The sequence below is a fragment of the Alexandromys fortis genome, unplaced genomic scaffold, assembly GCF_014885135.2.
Source record: "Alexandromys fortis isolate MF-2015 unplaced genomic scaffold, M_Fortis_MF-2015_v1.1 scaffold_285, whole genome shotgun sequence".
In the NCBI taxonomy this organism is placed as follows: domain Eukaryota; kingdom Metazoa; phylum Chordata; class Mammalia; order Rodentia; family Cricetidae; genus Alexandromys; species Alexandromys fortis.
In genome coordinates this window covers 420,831-435,701 of record NW_026068191.1, presented here as the reverse complement: position 1 = coordinate 435,701, position 14,871 = coordinate 420,831, and the positions used below count along the sequence as shown (strand labels likewise).

Here is a 14,871-nt window from a genome sequence, read left to right as displayed (position 1 = left end):
TTTTTTTTTGTTTTTCGAGACAGGGTTTCTCTGTGGTTTTGGAGCCTGTCCTGGAACTAGCTCTTGTAAACCAGGCTGGTCTCGAACTCACAGAGATCTGCCTGCCTCTGCCCCCCAAGTGCTGGGATTAAAGGCGTGCGCCACCACTGCCCGGCTATTTGTATATAAATCTATACACGGAGGCAGGCAGCCACAGATAGTATGCACACAGAGATGATTTTAGCTACTTTCTTTTTAATTTTTATTTAGATTTCTTTTTATTTCTCGTCTGGGTATTCTTCCCACATGTATGTCTGCTCATCACATGCATGCAGGACCTGCAGAGGTCAGAAGATTCCCTTGGTAGGACAGTTACAAATAGTAGTTAGCCACCAGTGGGCCCTGGGAGCTGAACCTGGACTCTCAATGCTCTTCACCTCAGTCATCTCTTCAGCTCCAATTTTAGCTATTTTCTTTTTGGTTTTTCAAGTCAGTATTTCTCTGTGTAACAGCCCTGGCTGTCCTGGAACTCACTTTAGACTAGGCTGGCCTCAAACTCAGATTGGCCAGCCTCTGCCTCCCAAGTGCACCCCTATGACACAGCCAGCTCCAGTCTAGCTATCTGCAATGACATCTATGACACAGAGCCAACCTGCAGGACCCCTTGCACACGAGGCGAACACTGTATACCACTGGGCTACAGCCTCATCCCTGTGTTCTTTCTCTTTTACCTTTCATACAGTGATCGACCTGGATCCAGTGGAGCAACAGGGCAGAAGGCAGTTTCTGTTTGCCATGCTGCATGCTCAAGATCCGGAAGAGGGACGGTGAGCCACTTCACACTGGCAGTGCAGACTTAATTTCTTCTTGATGCTCGAGTCAACTTTTTTTTTTTTGTTTGTTTTTTGAGACAGGGTTTCTCTGTGGTTTTGGAGCCTGTCCTGGAACTAGCTCTTGTAGACCAGGCTGGTCTCGAACTCAGAGATCTGCCTGCCTCTGCCTCCCGAGTGCTGGGATTAAAGGCGTGCGCCATCACCGTCAACTTCTTGTACCTGACTGCCCATTCAGTGTAGATTTAGGGACTTGTATATGGGTAACTGCAACATTATCAATCTCGATAATGTCCTACACTGGGCAGACAGATCATTTGGATTTTTTAAGGTAACTTGCTGGCCTCAAACTCATAGATCCACCTGCCTCTATCTCAAGTGCTGGGATTCAAGGCATGAAAGACCACTACCAACTGGTTTATACTTATATTTTAAAATACTTTAAAAATTGTATGTGGGGGCTGTCGAGATGGCTCAGTGGTTAAGAGCACTGACTGCTCTTCCAGAGGACCTGGGTTCAATTCCCAGCATCAACATGGCAGCTCGTAGCTGTCTGTAACTCCAGTTCCAGAGAATCTGACATCATTATACCAATGTCCATAAAATAAAGTTAAACAAAGTTCTTTTTAAAAAAAAAAAAAAGATTTATTTATCATGTATAGTGTTCTGCTTATATGTATGCCTGCAGACCAGAAGAGGGCACCAGATCTCATTATAGATGGTTGTGAGCCACCATGTGGTTGTGGGAATTGAACTCAGGACCTCTGGAAGAGCAGCCAGTGCTCTTAACCCCTGAGCCATCTCTCCAGCCCCTAAATAAAGTTCTTAAAAAACAAAAATTGTATGTGTGAGGTGGAGTGATGGCTCAGCAGCAACACTGGTTGGCCTTTCAGAGGACCCAGTGTTGGCCCCTAGTACTCACACGAGTTCACAACTATCTTTAATTCCATTCAGGGCATCTAAAACCCTCTTCTGGCTTCTTGCAGGCACTATGCATATGGTTCACAAAAACAAAATTTTATAAAAGTTATACTCATGTGCATGGGTGTTTTGTCTTTATGTCCACTTCTTCCTTCATTGTTTTCCTTCTGCTCCGTGTGCCTTCAGCTGACTTTGCCTTTGGTGTTAGCACCTCTTTGTCAGAGCTGGCTTTGAATCTGTGGTCTTTGCAGTGTTGTTCCATTGCCCTTTCAAGAGTGAAAGACTTTCCACAGTAGTTGGTCTTTTCTCAAGCTGGCTTTCTGTAGACACAGGGACTCTTTCACAGAGCTGAGGCTCACTGTAGGGGTCCGTGCCGCTCTGCTCCAGCTAGGGGATGTGGTCTTTCAGAACTAACACTTTGCTTTTCAAAGGTTAATGAGTCAGGAGGGTTGGCACAAACTGCAGTCATAGCATTTAGGAAGTGGAGGCAGGAGGCCAATCTCAGCTATGTAGCGAGTTGCAGGCCAGCCTGAGCTACATGAGATTGTCTCAAAAAGGCTGAGACAGATTAATAGGTAAAAGAGCTTGCTTCCAAATCTAATGGCTTGAGTTCAATCCCCAGGATACACATGGTGTCCTCATTTCCACAGGTGCCTAACCCATCCCAAAACTGATTCCTGACTCTTGGCTCCTTAGGAAATCGAGGGAGGCAGGGGATGGGATTCAGATTCAGGGAAAACACTACTATTTGTGATTACTTTTCCATTTTTATTCGACTTGTATGGGTGTTTGCCTGCCATGTCTGTACCACGTGGCGTGCCCACAGAGGCTGCCATAGTAGTTAGTGATAAATGATGTGAGCCACCAGGTGGGTGCTGGTAGTCAAACCTGTGTCCTCGGGGAGAGTAGCCAGTGTTCTTAATCCCTTAGCCGTCTCTCCAAACTCCATGATTACTTTTGGGGGTGGGGGGTTCACTTTGTCGCCCTGGCTGCCCTTGACCTCAGAGATCCAACCGCCTCTGCAGTGCGATTACATGTGTTCATAACCGTGCTGAGTTAAATGGACTCCTTTTTATTTATTTTCAGTTTAAAGTTTACAGTGGTAAGTGATCCTCTGGATGAAGAAAAGAATGAATGTCAAGATGTAGGCTATGCGTACCTTGAACTGTGGCAGGTATTTCAATCTGGAAGCGATATCCTAGAGCAAGAACTAAAGAGTGAGTAGTAAAATTTTATACTTCTTAGTTCTGTTTATTCAGAGAAAATAACCTACTCGTGTAACTAACTCGTGTAACTAACTCGTGTCAGCTAACCTGCTGACATTAGCTACTGTGAAGTTCTTCCTTAACAGCTGTATGTATTTAATTCTGGACCATGTCTATGCTTGTTTGGACTCAATCCCCAGAAGTGGAGACAAAAGCTGGTCTTTAAAACCCTTTCTTCTCTATTCTGGCTTCACTTTCTTATGAAAGGAGGCACCACTGCATGTGACAAACAGCAGGTATATGTGAAAGTGTATAACTGAACGGGTGTGACGGTTTAGACCTTTAATCCCAGCAGCACTCAGGAGGCAAGGGCACGGTCTCTAAATTTGAGGTCAGCCTGGTCTGTACAGTGAGTTATGGGTTAGCCAGGGCTAGAGTGAGACCTTGTCTCAAACAAGGGTGTAAACGGAACACGGCCGCTGCCTTACTTCTCCATCCTTCTCCACAGTTGTGAGCCCTGGAGACCAGGCCATGCAGATCGGAAGGCTGAAGGTTTCCCTTCGTGCAGCTGCTGCCCTCCATAGCATTTACAAGGAAATGACTGAAGATTTGTTTTCATGAAAGAACTACTCCACTCTAAGAGTTGAGGGATCTCCTATAAAGTCACATGCTATGCCACAAATCTGGTCTCCTGTGCTATCTGCTGTCTGTTTCTCAAACTAATGTCAAGGCTCACAACCACCAGTGAACTTTTGTAGTACTAGTTGGATAAAGGCATTTTGTTTTAACATCTTAACATTCTAGTACGCAAAACTTGATTTCAGGAACTGCAAAGAAATGGCCATAAAAGACAAATTTACAAAAAACAAAACAAAAATCCCGGTTTATTTATCTTTTAGTTCTTCCAAAATTCAAAATATCAAGTCCTACTGCTAAGGAGAGAAAACAAACAAACATAAAATCTGAGAAGCCCCTTCTCTCTTAAGAGTCACAGAAGAGGAGGCCAAGTGGGACAGGTGGACGCAGAGAACCTGCAGGGAGGACGGCAAGATAAAGTCCCCCAGTGCTTCAAAGCTGATCATCACAAGTGACCAACATAAGACGCTGCGGAGAAAGGAAAGGCAGGAGCAGCAGAGTCCAGCCTTGTGCTGTGGCCTCTTTCCTGTTCTCTTCTTGTCAAGATACTTTATGTCAAAACATGACTGTGTTGACTCCCTCACCTGCAGGCCGAGGCATGACCATTCTTCCTTAGCTGTGGCAGGAGACAGTGGTAACTGTGCCTTCCAGCACTGGAAGGAGATAACCCAGCCATGGAGTGCCAGTACTCATGTCTTCCAAGGCAGCAGAAATGCCTCAAAATACGCATGAAGCAAGAAACCAGGAAAACTTAAGGCCAGCCGTCAGCCCGTCTGCCATTAGCTCAGCTGTGTATATCGCATCATTAGCAAAGCCCAAGAACGTTTCTTGAGAACTTCAGATCTGGAACTTAAAAGGGACAAGAGGAGGACCGAACCTGCGGGGCCAGAACCATGCTTCAGCTAAGGACGGTGACTCAGGCCTACAATCCCAGCACTTGGGAGGCAGAGCAAGAGGATTACAAGTTTGAGGCCAGCCTGGTTTACAGTGACTTCAAGGTCAGCCACAGCTACATAACAAGACTGTCTCAAAAAGCCATGAAAAAAATAAAAATGCAAAGAAAAAGAACCATAGTAGAAATAGTTAATGGTCAGCTTATACTGCTGTCTTGGTAATTCAGCTTTGAAACACCAAAGATAGGTTGTCAGAAGAAAACAAACGGTATCAAGGGTGGGAGGAGCCTCCTGCCCTTCAACATCGCCTCCCTCGCCAGCCATCGGAACGGGGCCACTGGCACATGTCCTGGTGGGCCTGGAATTCCCCGAGTAGCTTGGTCCACACAAATGGCCCCTAAACCCATAAACACAAACGGCAAAACTTCAACGAAACCAAAAGGAGAAACAGTTTCTATGTCATGTCGGATTGTTAGGAGTTGTCTGCAGAGAGAATAGAGCAGAGGACCAAGGTTCATATTACTTTCTCTTCTTCTTGGGGGGTGCAGAGCTGTGTCTGGAACCACGGTTTGAGCCACGGCCTGAACTATGTACAGATGCCTTCCTCTTCCGGCTCATACTTCGACTCTGTTCTTCCTCCTCCTCATAACGGCTTTCACGGTCCGCTAAGCAGAAGGCAGAATGATTCATTAGCTTAAGACACATACTATCAATGGATAGCACGAGCCAGCCTGTCACCCCGAGTGTGGCTCTCCATCTGGTCAGCACTAGTTACAGGATCCAGACAAGTGCTTAATCTTTCAGAGCCTGAGCTTATTTACAAGGAGAATTCAAAGGCTACCTGCCCAGAGCACTTACCACACTGCTAACACATTCATTTTAACTTTTAATAACTTGTGTACTAGCACCAACTAGACAATATTCCTAACCGTAACTCTGAGTGGGGAGTCACACCGCTGTGCACAGTGAGAAGATTACAGAGATGGAGTCAAGCCCACCTCTCATCTGGCCAGGTTCCACCTGTTCTCATATGTATGCGTGTGCATTCTGTGTGCCCGTGTTTGGGGAAGCACGCAGGGCAGAGGCTGACATTAGCTGTCTCCCTCCACTGCTCTCCACCTTAGGAGACAGGGTCCGGGACTGAACCTGGTGTAGACAGGCCAGCCAACAAGGCCCAAGGATCTTTGCCTCCCCAGCACTGGGATCACAGGCACAGACTGATGTGTCCAAATTTTATATAAGGATTCTGGGGGCCCCACACTCAAGTTCCTAAGCCTCAACGCAACCACGTTTCCCACTGAGCCGTCTCCCTAACAATTTTATAGTGATCTTCCCAATCCTCATGGGCTTTTAACATTAACATCTCAGAACAAAGAATAGTGCCGAGCATTGGTACATAAATTAAATGAGTAAGTCACCCAAAACAACAAATTTTAAATTTACCTTTTCGAGCTTCTTCTTCTAGCTCATCCCAGTCCTTCCCGCTTTCTTCTTCACTGCCCAGAGATTCCTTGGAATAGTCTGGAAAAATATTGAGTGCTTATTACTCGTGCAGAAATACAATAGAATGTTGAATATTTTCCTTTTCTAAAAGCAATCTCTAGGAATGATATCAGATGAGGAAGCCATGATAGGTGTCTTCTCCTTTAAAACTGATGTCTCCTGTGCGTGTGGAGGATGTTTAATGTCCTCTCTTATACCTTGCTGCCTTCCATCGGGGCCTCTCAGTGGGCCTGCAACTCCTCTTTCTTTCCTTCCCACGGTTCTCACCTCTGTGCCCCCTTCCCGACTCTCATTCCCTAGTGCTATGACTGGCTTTATGTGCACGCAGAGGATCCATGTTCAGGACCTGTAAGAGTGAGTGTTGCTCCAAACACTGAGTCATTTCTATAGTCCAACAAATACTCTCTAACCTGATTCTTCTGCCTCTGACGAGTAATCTTCATCACTGTCCTCTTCTTCCTCTTCATAATCATCCTCAGAAGGATTAAAAGTCTCATCTTCAATCTCAGACTCAGAATCCCCGTCCTCAGCGTCACTCCCCTGGTGAAGCACAGAAAGTATAAGTCTCATTTACTACTTCTCTCATATTCGCCTTGTTAACAAAGTGACTTAATATCTCAGTCCACTAGCATTTCATATATAAAGAGAACCAAATGACCAAGAAATAAAGTATCTGTCTTAAAATTATTCATTAAAGTACACTTATTAGATTCTCAAACAGCCAATTCCTGTTTTTATCTGTAGAAATTAATGACAGAAACACACTTTGTATTAAAGCACTATGCCAAAGTAGGAGCTCTATTTAAAGTAGGTTTTTAATTAAAAATAAGAATTTATCTTTGAGACATGGCCTCACTGTGTAGCCCTTACCCGGTACTTGCTATATAGACTAGGCTAGTCTTGAATTCAGACACCTCCTTGCTTCTGAGTGCAGACATTAAAGGTGTGCATCACCACAGTTGGGGGCTATTTATTTTTTAAAGATTCTATTTTATTTTTTAATTTTGTATGTATGAGAATTTACTTGCATGTATGCCTACAAACCGTGTGTGGCAGTGCTGTGGAGACAGAAGAGGGCTTCAAATCCTCTGGAACTAGAGTTGGATGGCTGTGGGCTACCATGTAGGTGCTAGGATTTAACTTGGGTCCTCTGGGGGAGTAGGCAGTGCTCTTAACTGCTGAGTTATCTCTTCAGCCACAGGAGGACAATTTTTTTTTGAAGTACTTTTTGAAATAAGCCTCAATCCCATCTCCTCCAAACACTAAGAAACTTTGTGAGGAATAATTTTATAAATTAAAGCAATGTGGTTAGTGACTACCAATGCCCAATGACTTCATCGTTTACCTAAAGAAACAATAATACCATGTTGTGCTGGTCAGGCCCTTTAGCCCTACCTCTAGATGGCATTAGGCAACCCTGCATACCAAACTAAAAAAAAAAAAAAAACCCCACACTCACGCACCTCACCCTCAGGTTCCAGGAAAGACCAGCCACCTTGTTCAAAGAAGCCCTCAGGATCATCAACAATGGTCTTCATGATTTTAGTCCAGTTGAGGGATTGTACTCCTTCTGTGTACTTCAGGTCACAGGAACTAAAACAACGTTACAAAATCAGAATCAAACTCTATTTTCTGACAAGGTAAACTGTCTTTATGACTATTAACTCTCACTGGGCATGAATTCCCAGAGCACTGACCCTCATGGCAGAAAAGGATTCCAACCCACACATGCTTGTTCCTCTTACCCCTTCCTCAGCACCAATGAGTCTGTTCTTTGACCACCCCTCACTGATACCACCTTAACTTAGAACCACCGGGTCTGTCCCACAACACTGCCCTGTTTTCCTATCTGAGGATGGGCATATCTTTCTAAGTGTGTAAAATGTTTTCAATATCTAAGGAGCTTAAATGACTATTTACTAACTTGTTTTGTGGACTGCTATGTAGAGTGGATGACTGAGAAAGGAGGTCCAGAGAGAGGGCCCAGCAGTTAGATCTCTTGCAGAGGATCCACGCTTAGCGACTATTACCCACTCGATGGCTCACAACCACCTACAACTCTAGTTCCAGGGGACCAGATTCCCTCTTCCAAGCTCCACAGGCACCAGGCACACGTGAGTTGCACATACATGGAAGCAGAAAAAGTGACTACAGTAAGGATAAAAATAACCCTAGCAAATGTCCTGCCTGAGACCTACTAAAGAATCTGCTTTATGCAATGCAACCTACTGATAGAGGAAGGTCATTGGTTAAAAAATAAAGAAACTGCCTTGGCCCATTTTATTGGTTAAAGCATAGGTGGGTGGAGTAAACAGAACAGAATGCTGGGAGGAAGAGGAAGTGAGCTCAGAGACGCCTCCCCTCTCCAGGGCAGACGCGATCAAGCTCCGGCTCAGGATGGACGTAGGCTAGAATCTTCCCGGTAAGCGCACCTCGGTGCTACACACTTTATTAGAAATGGGCTAGTCCAGGTGCGAGAGTTAGCCGAGAAGAGGCTAGATATAATGGGTCAAGCAGTGTTTAAAAGAATACAATTTGTGTGTTGTTATTTCGGGTAAAGCTAGCCTGTGGCAAGAGCTGGGTGGCAGAATGCAACCCACAGCTCCTACTACAACCTACATTAAGATTTCTACTTTTAAATCTTAATAATTAACCTGGGCCCTCTGCAAGCGCTCCTATCTGATGAACCATTAGACCCTCCTTTACTCTTAGTGGTAAGGTAAGCAGGGAGTACAGTCCTTTCCACACTGAAACAACTAGAAAGCCAAATGGAAGAGATCAGCAAGAATGTAGTTTAGTTCTTTGAAAGATGAAAACAAACAAAGTTTTGTTTCAAAATCTACCTCAGTTCTCTACTTGGGGCAACTCAAGGCAGAATACAGGAAATCAAGAAACACTAGATTGCTTTTATATTCTAAACCCATGCTCTCTCTCTTTTGTTGTTCTTTGCGGGCAGGTTTTAGGAACCTCTGTCAATTGATTGTATGACGTCAGCCTCCCTGACCCTTCACCACCCTTCCCATTCCCTTTGCTAGATGCATTGCCCTTCTTTTTCTGTAAACACAGACTAGTCACTAGTGTTACTGAGGTTGGTTTTTGTCTTCCCATTTGTATCCAAAGTAACTAATGCACCAGGTATACTCCATTACTATATGTTCATTATAGATTGCCCTTTGATAGTGATTAATTCTGCAGACAATATTTTCAAAGCAAGGTAAGACTGGAGACCACGCCTGGTGACTTGGCTACCAGTCCAGCTGGGGAAACAAGACTGCAACGTGAAACAAGAAAGGTAGGTAGGTAAAAAAAAAATCCAACCAATGACCAGACAGGTAAAAGTGATTAAAAAAAAAAAAAAAAGCAGGGTGACATTACTCCTCCCAAAAATCTTTGACCTGTAGTGATGGATTAGATGAAACTTCAGAAAAAGAACTGAGAAAGCAAAATCTACACAAACTCCTAAACAAATTCCAAGAGAACACTATTGCTGAAGCAAATAAGAGAATATAAGCTATGAAAACATAAGTCATGGGGCTAGAGATGGCTCAGCTGCTGTTCTTCCAGAGGACCCAGTTCAATTCCCAGCACCCACCTGACAGCTCACAACTATCTGTAACTCCTGTTCCAGGGGATCTGATACCTTCACACCAGTGCACATAAAATAAAGTTAAATAAAAGAGGAATTACATAGAGAGAAACAATGAAGAAACCACACTGAAATTGGCTATCAGAAGGAATCCTTCAAACTGAAGAGAAAATAAACACATCCTTGAAACCACAGATAAGAAAATACAATAGGATATTGAGACAGGAATAAAAAAAAACACCAAGCATTATAAAGTCAATCAAGCCAGATGGTGGTGGCACCCACTTTTCATCCCAGCACTTGGGAGGCAGGGGCAAGAACATCTCTGAGTTTAAGGCCAGTCTTATCTTCAGAGTGAGTTCCAAGGACAGAACTATACCGAGAAACCCTGCCTCCAAAACAAATAAATAAATAAATAAATGAATGAATGAATAAATAAGACAATAAATAAAACACAAACACAAAAACAAACAAACAAATCCAGACCAATACTCCCATCCCCACCAGGTGTGAAAATGGACATCTACAAGCTGGGCGATGGTGGCGCACGCCTTTACTCCCAGCACTAAGGAGGCAGAGGCAGGCAGGCGGATCTCTGTGAGCTAGAGACCAGCCTGGTCTACAGAGCTAGTTCCATGACAGGCTCCAAAGCCGCAGAGAAACCCTGTCTCGAAAAACAAACAAACAAACAAAAAAGATTCAATACAATCCCAGTCAAAATTCCAATGCATTTTTTCACAAAACGTAAAACAAATGAAGAAAAAACTTAAAATTCATTTGAATCTACATATGATCTCCGATACCCAAAGCAATCTTAACAAGAAAGTGTAAATTCTCTTACAGCCAGTGACAAAAACAGCATTGTAATTACACAGAACAGACACAGATCAAAGGACAGAAAAGAAAATCCAGACACAGTGATAACCAAATGATTTTTGACAAAGATGGCAAAAATACACACCGGGGAAAAGTGTCTCTTCATTTAACAAAAAGGTGTCATAAAAAGAATATTCATGCCGGGCGGTGGTGGCACACACCTTTAATCCCAGCACTTAGAAGGCAGTGGCAGGCGGATCTCTGTGAGTTCGAGGCCAGCCTGGTCTACACAGAGAAACCTTGTCTTAAAAAACAAATGCCAAATGGGACCTCATAAAATTAAAAAGCTGTACAGGAAGTTAATTGAGTGAAGCTAGCTTACAACGAGAGGAAAATCTTTGCCAGTATCCAACACAGGATTAATGTCTAGAATAAAGACAAAGACTGCTCTTCTAGAGGAGCTGCGTATGGTCCCCAGCACCCATATGTAACGCCAGTTCTAAGGGATAAGATGGCATCCTCTGGTTTCCATGGCGCCAGGCATTCAAGGAGTGCAGTCATACACGTAGGCAAAACATCCATACATAAAAACGAAATAAATACAAGGAACTTAAAACCTAACGAAACAAACCAATAATAAATGGGTTAACGCGCAGACGGGAGCCTAAGGATGGAGCCTGATTGTAGTGTGCTTCCCTTAGCACCCACAAGGCCCTAGGTTTGACCTCCAAAATGTCATAAACTGTGTGCCAGCACACATCGGGAAACCCAGCACTCAGGAGGCAGAACAGGATTAGAAGAAGTTCAAAATTATCCTAGGTGCTGCATAACGAGTCGAGACCAGCCTTGGCTTCATGAGACTGTCTCAAGAGAACAACAACAAAATCTCAGCAACAAGACTCATCGGGGAGGGACCTGCATCTGAGCCCCGGGACCCATATGGCAGAAGGAAAGAACCGACTCCACACTGAGTTCTGGCATGATGCTGCATTCCCTGCCAACAAATAAACAAACGTACAACATTTTGGGCCGGAGGGTGGACCCTGGTTCAGTTTCCCAACCTAGTCTTCTTTTGGCTCCCATGGGTTTTTACATACACATGGCACATACATATAACACAGGCACACAGATTCACAAGAAATACAATTGTTAATGAAAATATGATATAAGTCACCAAGAAAGAATCAAGTGACAGTGTGGGTGTGGACAAGAGAATCCTCACACCACACTCTGTGGTAACCAGAAGGTTTCTCAAGACTAGAAATCTGGTCCATCTCTGCAGTTCAAGTCAACACATCACAGAGGTACTGTAGCCCCCTTCACAGGAACCAACCCAGGTGTCTAAGCAGATAAGGACTTGATATACATAAATTTGAGAGAAGGTCAGGACTGTATGTTTTCTCTCATTTAGGGTTCCTAGATTTATAGTCACATAAATTCAAGCAGCTATAGATTAAGTCAAAGTAGAAATCAAATGTTTAGGTGAACGGAGGTGATTAGAGGGAAGAGAGGGGGCTGGAGAGATGGCTCAGCAGTTAAGAGCATTGCCTGCTCTTCCAGAGGTCCTGAGTTCAATTCCCAGCAAACACATGGTGGCTCACAACCATCTGTAATGAGGTCTGGTGCCCTCTTCTGGCCTTCAGGCATACACGCAGAAAGAATATAATAAATAATAAATATTTTAAAAAAAAGGGAGGTGAGGGTGTATATTATATACAGCCAATCCATATACTTATAAATGAATGAATGAATAAAAAAACCAGAGACAAGATTCTCATATTATTACTTGGGCTGGGATGCCATTTCTGGACTCAGGCACCTGAGTAGCTGGGACTATAGGCACACACCATGGTGTAACAGACAGGTTTACTTACTTCAGCCACTCTTTGATGGGGTCTAGAGAGGCGACAGGAATGGCATTGATCATTGTGACTTTCTTACTGTAATCTTTGTAGACAATCACCATATCAAAATTCTTCAGGTGAAACTGCACCCTCTCAAAATGGATCAGCTCCACTTCATCCAGTGTCACCACAAAGGGTGGCTGTTAAAACAAGGACCGCGTCACTACTATGTAAACCCTTCCCCTAAGACCGCATCACTACCACGTAAATCCTTCCCCCAAGACCGCATCACTACTGTGTAAACCCTTCCTCCAAGACTGCATCACTACCATGAAAACCATTCCATTAAGATTGCATCACTACCATGTAAACCCTTCCCCTAAGACTGCATCACTACCATATAGACCCTTCCTCCAAGACTGCGTCATTACCATGTAAACCCTTCACAAGGACTGCATCACTACCATGTAAACCACTGCCCAGCTCCGTCCCCTTTCTAACAACTGTGTTACTAAGAGTAAGCAGGAAGGATGTGAGTGTTACTTAGTAGTATAGCATGTCCTCAGCAAGCAGCAGACTATGGGTTTAATCTCTGAACAGTAGGGTAGGAAGAAAAACGAAAAGGAAAAGACCAGAAAACTAAAAATAACAGTAAGGGGGACTGGAGAGATTGCTCAGTGGTTAAGTGTACTGGCTACTATTTCAGAGAACCGGGGTTCAATTCCCAGAACCCACACAGTTTCTAACAATGGTCTCAAACACCTCTTCTGGTTTCTGAGAGCACTAGGCATGCACACGTGAAAGGATGCATGAAACTCACCCACTCTGTAGCATTCACCAGTGCACTACTAGTGGGCTGCAGAAGACAGGTACTCCTGTAGGGGGCCCCGTTGAATCTGAAAGAAGCAGGAAAGCAAACCGTCCACTTACTCCACCAGAGACTGCTGCTGCTGACACCACACAAGCATCTCCCCTTCTCTCAGCCAAACAGCTCCCACGGAAATCACTCACGGAAACTCTTAGGATATTAAAAATATTTGTATCTATCTTTTATACATGTGTGCCTGCATGTGAGTGTGTGCGTGTGAGTGCAGGTGCCAGAGGCATCTGGTCCTCCTGGCAGTTTTGGGCTGTTGTCTCAAAGGTGAATGAGTCTCTGTGATATTAAATCACCGGAGAGAAGTGCATTACCCCAGGTCCCTGAATGGCACTTCAAACTCCAGTTCCTCCTTTGTTAGAGCCTCGACTTTTTCAATAAAATTTTTAAAGGCTGTTTTCAGTTTATGTCTCATTTCTCGTTCCATCTGTGGAGGAAAAGAGATTTATTCAGTTATCATATGACTTGTTAATAGTATTTCCCCTCAAAAACTTACAAATTCTTTTATAGTTTCAATTTTCTGACACTTATTTTAAATTTCTGACACTTTATCTTATTTAAGGCTCATACCATAAACTATAAAGGTGACTCACTAAGCTATGTCTAACTCATAAGTCATTATGCTGAACCACCAGAGCAGATACTGAAGCGATTTGGTACCTATTTAGGAGCATAAGCTATAACCTCAGCTCATATTTAACCCTTCTCTACTACTCTGCAAATAGGATTCTGAATTTCTCAGACCTGCTCAGCATAGAGGTCATCTCGGTCATGCATATGTTGATGTTTTCCCAAATCCGTAGTGATCTCTCCAACTTCTGTGTAGAACTGTACATCTGTGTGTCGTTTCTTCCCAAACATAATAGCATTCTAATGATAAACCAGAGAGAAGAGGAAAATGAGAACTTAGGTCACCCAACCTACAAAAAGATAAAATGCTAACCTGGTGGCGCACGTCCTTAATCCCAGGACTCGGGAGGCAAAGACAGGTGGATCTCTGTGAGTCTACAGAGTGGGTTCTAGGATAGGCTTCTAAGCTACAGAGAAGCCCTGTATTGAAAACCACCTCCCCCAAAAGAGACAAGACGCTTTAAGAAACAAAACGCAGTTGGGCATGGAGGAGCACACCTTTAATCCCAGCACTCAGAAGGCAGAGGCAGAATCTTGCCTGATGACAAGTGACAGGGTTTCTCTATTGCTTTGGAGCTTGTCCTGGAACTAGCTCTTATAGATCAGGCTGGCTTTGAACTCAGAGATCTGCCTGCCTCTGCTTCCTGAGTGTGGAATAGTGGCAAGCCTGTTATGGGGTAACCAACTACCTGATTATAATAGGGGCTCAACTACAGGAGGGAATTCATATGTGTTACTGAAAACCTAGTCAAATGCCATGAGGTGGGGAAGTCCTAGGTCCCAGTGGGGAAACTACAGCTGTTGTTTTGCTAAATGGGTAAGATACGCACATCAAATTATCTTTTAAGTAGTTACACTAATCCCTATAGATTAGTTCTCCTTTCAACTCATCTTTGGTCAGAGAAGCTTCTTTTGCAGTGTGCAGTAGTAACTACAGAAACTTGTAACTGGTCAAAGTGCTAAGACTAAGTTACTGGGCCACAGTAATTTATAAACATATTATTAAAATCTTTTATTTTTTGGTGGGGGTGGAGGGGAAGTTTCTCTGTGTAATAGTCCTTGCTGTACCTGTCCTGGAACTTGCTTTGTAGACCAGCAGACTGGCCTCAGGCTCATAAAGATCCACCTGCCTCTGCCTCCCAAGTACTGGA

The 14,871-nt window shown here is 43.8% G+C and overlaps 2 protein-coding genes across 2 annotated transcripts in view; one reads left to right on the top strand and one right to left on the bottom strand.

Moving 5' to 3' along the window:
* Nucleotides 1-3,655, top strand: part of Rpgrip1 (RPGR interacting protein 1) — a 65,175-nt gene extending 61,520 nt beyond the window's left edge. Inside the window, 3 exon segments of the mRNA XM_050129511.1 lie at nt 722-806; nt 2,817-2,947; nt 3,444-3,655. Of these exon segments, the coding sequence (XP_049985468.1) occupies nt 722-806; nt 2,817-2,947; nt 3,444-3,556 (329 nt within the window). The 3' untranslated portion in view covers nt 3,557-3,655.
* A 135-nt stretch (nt 3,656-3,790) lies between these two features.
* Nucleotides 3,791-14,871, bottom strand: part of Supt16h (SPT16 homolog, facilitates chromatin remodeling subunit) — a 32,852-nt gene continuing 21,771 nt past the window's right edge. Inside the window, exons 19-26 of the mRNA XM_050129486.1 lie at nt 13,835-13,960; nt 13,405-13,517; nt 13,034-13,109; nt 12,244-12,413; nt 7,431-7,560; nt 6,378-6,507; nt 5,908-5,985; nt 3,791-5,129 (exon numbers count right to left, since the gene is read on the bottom strand). Coding sequence (XP_049985443.1) covers nt 4,984-5,129; nt 5,908-5,985; nt 6,378-6,507; nt 7,431-7,560; nt 12,244-12,413; nt 13,034-13,109; nt 13,405-13,517; nt 13,835-13,960 — 969 coding nt within the window. The 3' untranslated portion in view covers nt 3,791-4,983. The remainder of the gene's footprint in view (nt 5,130-5,907; nt 5,986-6,377; nt 6,508-7,430; nt 7,561-12,243; nt 12,414-13,033; nt 13,110-13,404; nt 13,518-13,834; nt 13,961-14,871) is intronic.